The sequence below is a fragment of the Lycium barbarum genome, chromosome 11 (genome assembly GCF_019175385.1).
Source record: "Lycium barbarum isolate Lr01 chromosome 11, ASM1917538v2, whole genome shotgun sequence".
NCBI classification, from domain to species: domain Eukaryota; kingdom Viridiplantae; phylum Streptophyta; class Magnoliopsida; order Solanales; family Solanaceae; genus Lycium; species Lycium barbarum.
The window spans coordinates 27,932,603-27,936,224 of NC_083347.1; the positions used below are offsets into that span (position 1 = coordinate 27,932,603).

General features: G+C 37.7%; 1 protein-coding gene across 1 annotated transcript; it reads right to left on the reverse strand.

Annotated features, from left to right (window-relative positions):
* Nucleotides 1-2,175: 2,175 nt before the first annotated feature.
* LOC132619636 (uncharacterized) lies at nucleotides 2,176-2,568 on the reverse strand. The gene has a single exon (XM_060334480.1). The coding sequence runs from the start codon at nucleotides 2,566-2,568 to the stop codon at nucleotides 2,176-2,178; it is 393 nt and encodes a 130-aa protein (XP_060190463.1).
* Nucleotides 2,569-3,622: the final 1,054 nt, after the last annotated feature.

Consider the following 3,622-nt stretch of genomic DNA (forward strand, 5'->3'; position numbering starts at 1 on the left):
GTTGGGTGTTCTTGATTTCACTTGGAGTTGTGGGGATTAAGTATTGGAGCAAGTTGTGTGAGTTGAAATTCTTCAAATACAAGGTATGTTCTTCATCTCATCTCTTGTGTTAAGTGGATGTGAAGGTTTAGCAAGTCTTAAAAGTGGAAAGAGTTACGGGAAAAAGTTCAAATATGAATATTGATGATATTTTGAGTGTAAATTAACTTGAGCTATAATTATTAGCATATTATGAGTATAACCTTGTTATGAGGGGTAGTAATGATGTTGAGAAAGTATTGTATACAAGAGTACAAGGGGTTGTATTGAATTTGTTGTTACGGATTGTTTATGAAAAGAAGTTTTGGGATGGAATTGAGTATAATTTGAATATAGTCTTTTGATTATGGAATTGTTGATATTGTGATTTTGGGAGTTGTTTATCATATGGAGGAAGTTGTTGGAACAAAGGAAATGCTGCCCAATTTTCGTTAGCTCATTTATTAATTTAGTTTGACCATATGAGCGTTTCAATGACTTACTTTTAGCGCGAATCATCTTGAATGTAGATTTACAAGCTTGGAAGGATGAGCGTTGAGTAGTTAAGAAGACGATAAGGTATGTTAAGGCTATTCCCTTTCTTTCAAAGGCATGACTCCTATGTTATGATTTCTTTTCTATGCTTTCATGACCTTCTTACATTCCAAAGTTGAAAGTCTAGGATTATTAAGAGTCCCTTATAAGCTAGAGACAAGATATGTTCTATGACAATGATGATGATAATGATGCTATGATGAGCTTGATATTCTTATCTTTATGATTTCATTGATGTTACTTCTTGTTGTTGTCTCACCTCATAATAATAGTTCCTTCAAGGTGAGACATAGTGATGATGAATGTTCCATAATACAATCGGAGGTCACCGACCTTATGTCACTCCGATATGATTGTAGCTTTGATTGGGATCATACGCATGCTTATTTTTATATATGATTATACCGGGCCTAGTTGTCCGGGAAGACACCACTACGCTGGGCGTAAGTGGGCGGCTTATGGATGATGATAGTTACACCGGGCCTAATTGGTCAGGCAGTCACTACTAGTGGGTGGCGTGAGATAACTATCCCGAACGCGGGATACCCGGACGTGGGCTAGTAATGATATATGACTCAAACAGCTTACTTATATACATATATGTTATGATGTATTTTAAAAGTAAAATTTGGCATGCATGGTTTCCGCCTTAAGAGGCAATCACATGTGCAGGTTATTTCTTTATCTCACGTCCCTTATCTCTTTATTGTGTCATAATTCATGCCTTACATACTGAGTTAATTGCTCGTACTGACGTCCTTTCTTTTATGGACGTTATGTTCATGCCCACAGGTAGACAGAAAGACGAATCGGATACCTAGGAGCACTATCTGTAGTCTTATAGGAGCACTCCACTTCTCCGGAGTCGCCGCTTGTTGGTATATTCTTTTGTGTTCATATTTGGGGCATATCGGGGTCCTGTCTTGTCTTTATGATTCCAGTATTCTAGTAGAGGCTCGTAAATACAAGTGTGTGGGTAGTGGATGTCTTATGATCTTATTAGTGCATATTCTATACATCATTTTGTAGCCTTATGGGCCTATGTATATATGTATATATATGTTTGGGAAGTAAATGAAGGTTGTCTCGTAATGAGTTTTTTGATGAGAACGGTGTATGTTCAGATTGAATGTGATGACAAGTGAGTTAGGTGGTGCTCGATTAAGGTAGCTCCGGGTACCCGTCATCGCCCTCTAGCTGGGTTGTGAAACTCAGTAACCCCCGCTTCGATTGCCCCCAGTATAGAGTTGATTCGTGTAAGATTTGTGCATTTCCAAAACCCAACTGAGTCGAATCCAATTCTGTGTGTTTCCAATTGATTTCCTATAGAATTTGTTCTTGTCCTACCCCTTATCCCACTAATTTTTGTTCCTTGGATTGAGCACCATAAGGTACTCTTAGTTAATGCAATGTTCCTCTTAGTTGTGCCTCCTACATGATTTCCTGTTTCAGCTATTTGTTGAGCCATTTCCTGAAAATTAATGCTTTTGTTGTACCTGCATCCATGAATAAAACTGTTAGTACAAATATTGATCCTCACTACTCTCCTCCCAAAGGATTTGAATATGAGGATCCCTTCCATTCCTCCCTTTTCTCTTCTCTTCAGATTTTGCTGCATTTCCTTATTCTCATATAAGGTTCCTCTAATTTATCACTGTTTACTAATTTCCTACCATGAGTATCCATCTCCATGAAATTATTGGCCACAAAATTTCCACTGTCAAGAGCAAGATTAGCTAGATGGTCAGCTACCTTGTTCCCTTCCCTGTAAATATGATTAACAACAATAGTTTTCCCTTCAACGAGCTGCCAAATTTCCTCCATCATACTAACGATTTGCCAAGGCACTTCCCATACTCTTTGGACGATGTTCTTTAACAGAAGAGAATCAGTTATAAGCATAATCCTTTCAACCTGCATATTATTCAAGTATCTAAGATCTTGAAGAATAGCCTTAGTTTTTGCTTGAGTGTTAGTACTCAATAGATCCTCCATTTCTTGAGCTTGTGCCTAAACTACATTACCTTTGTCCTCTCTCACACAAAAGCCCCAAGAACTCCTCCTAGTATTCCCTCTAGATGTCCCATCAGTATTAGCTTTAAGCCACCCTTTATCAGGCAGTTTCCATACAATAGTAGTGATTTTAATAGGTTGAGAATATCTATTCAAAGCTTCTACCACAACACTCCACTTGTAAGGGGAATATTTGAAAGTTTTCCTCCTTACCTTCATACACATTATCAAAGTATGCATTACCTGATAGATCAGCTTTGTAATTGCCATTTTCCTGTCAAACTTTAAAGTGTTCCTCCTTTTCCAAATCTCCCAGATTATAATTGCAGGCATAGCCTGATAAATATATCTGACCTCAGGCTTAGCATGTAATAACACATGGGATATGTCTTCAGCATCTGGATTCTGACAACAAAAACATCTAGATGGAAATTGATGTCCCCATCTTTTGATTTTATCATCCAAAAGCAACTTAAACTTCCAGAATATCCACATAAAGAAGGATATTTTGATAGGCAGTCCCTTGATCCACATTAGTTTGTATAACCTACTAGGTTCCCTTCTTTGTCTGAGCAATTGAAAAGCTGATCCCACAGTAAACTTTCCCCTGGCCTCCATTTTCCAGTAGCCTTTATCCACCTTTTTATGATCAACTAGAGTTGCAATATTCTCCAGAATGTGATTAGCCAGATCTTCAGGCAAGATCTCCCTCATCATGTCTTCATTCCATTGTCCATCTTCTTCTATATCCTTGACCAAAATTATAGTTGATCCTATTCAAACTCAGCTAGAATAATGCAATAAAGAGCACCCAATCCTATCCAGTTGTCCATCTAGAAATAAGAATTCCCTTGTTGCACTTTCCACCAGATCTGCTATTCAATTTCCTCTCTGACTTTGAGCATCTTTCTTCACACATAAGTGCCTGTATTTTTCAAAGGTGCTGCTAATGCATGAAACTTCTTCAGATTACTCATGAAGTTCTCCACAATGATTGTTTGGTTCTCATATTCCACCACAATTTTGCAAATAATGC

Bases quoted from the DNA above. Each gene is read 5' to 3' on its own strand.
- LOC132619636 (XM_060334480.1), bottom strand. From the start codon at position 2,568: ATGGAGGATCTATTGAGTACTAACACTCAAGCAAAAACTAAGGCTATT.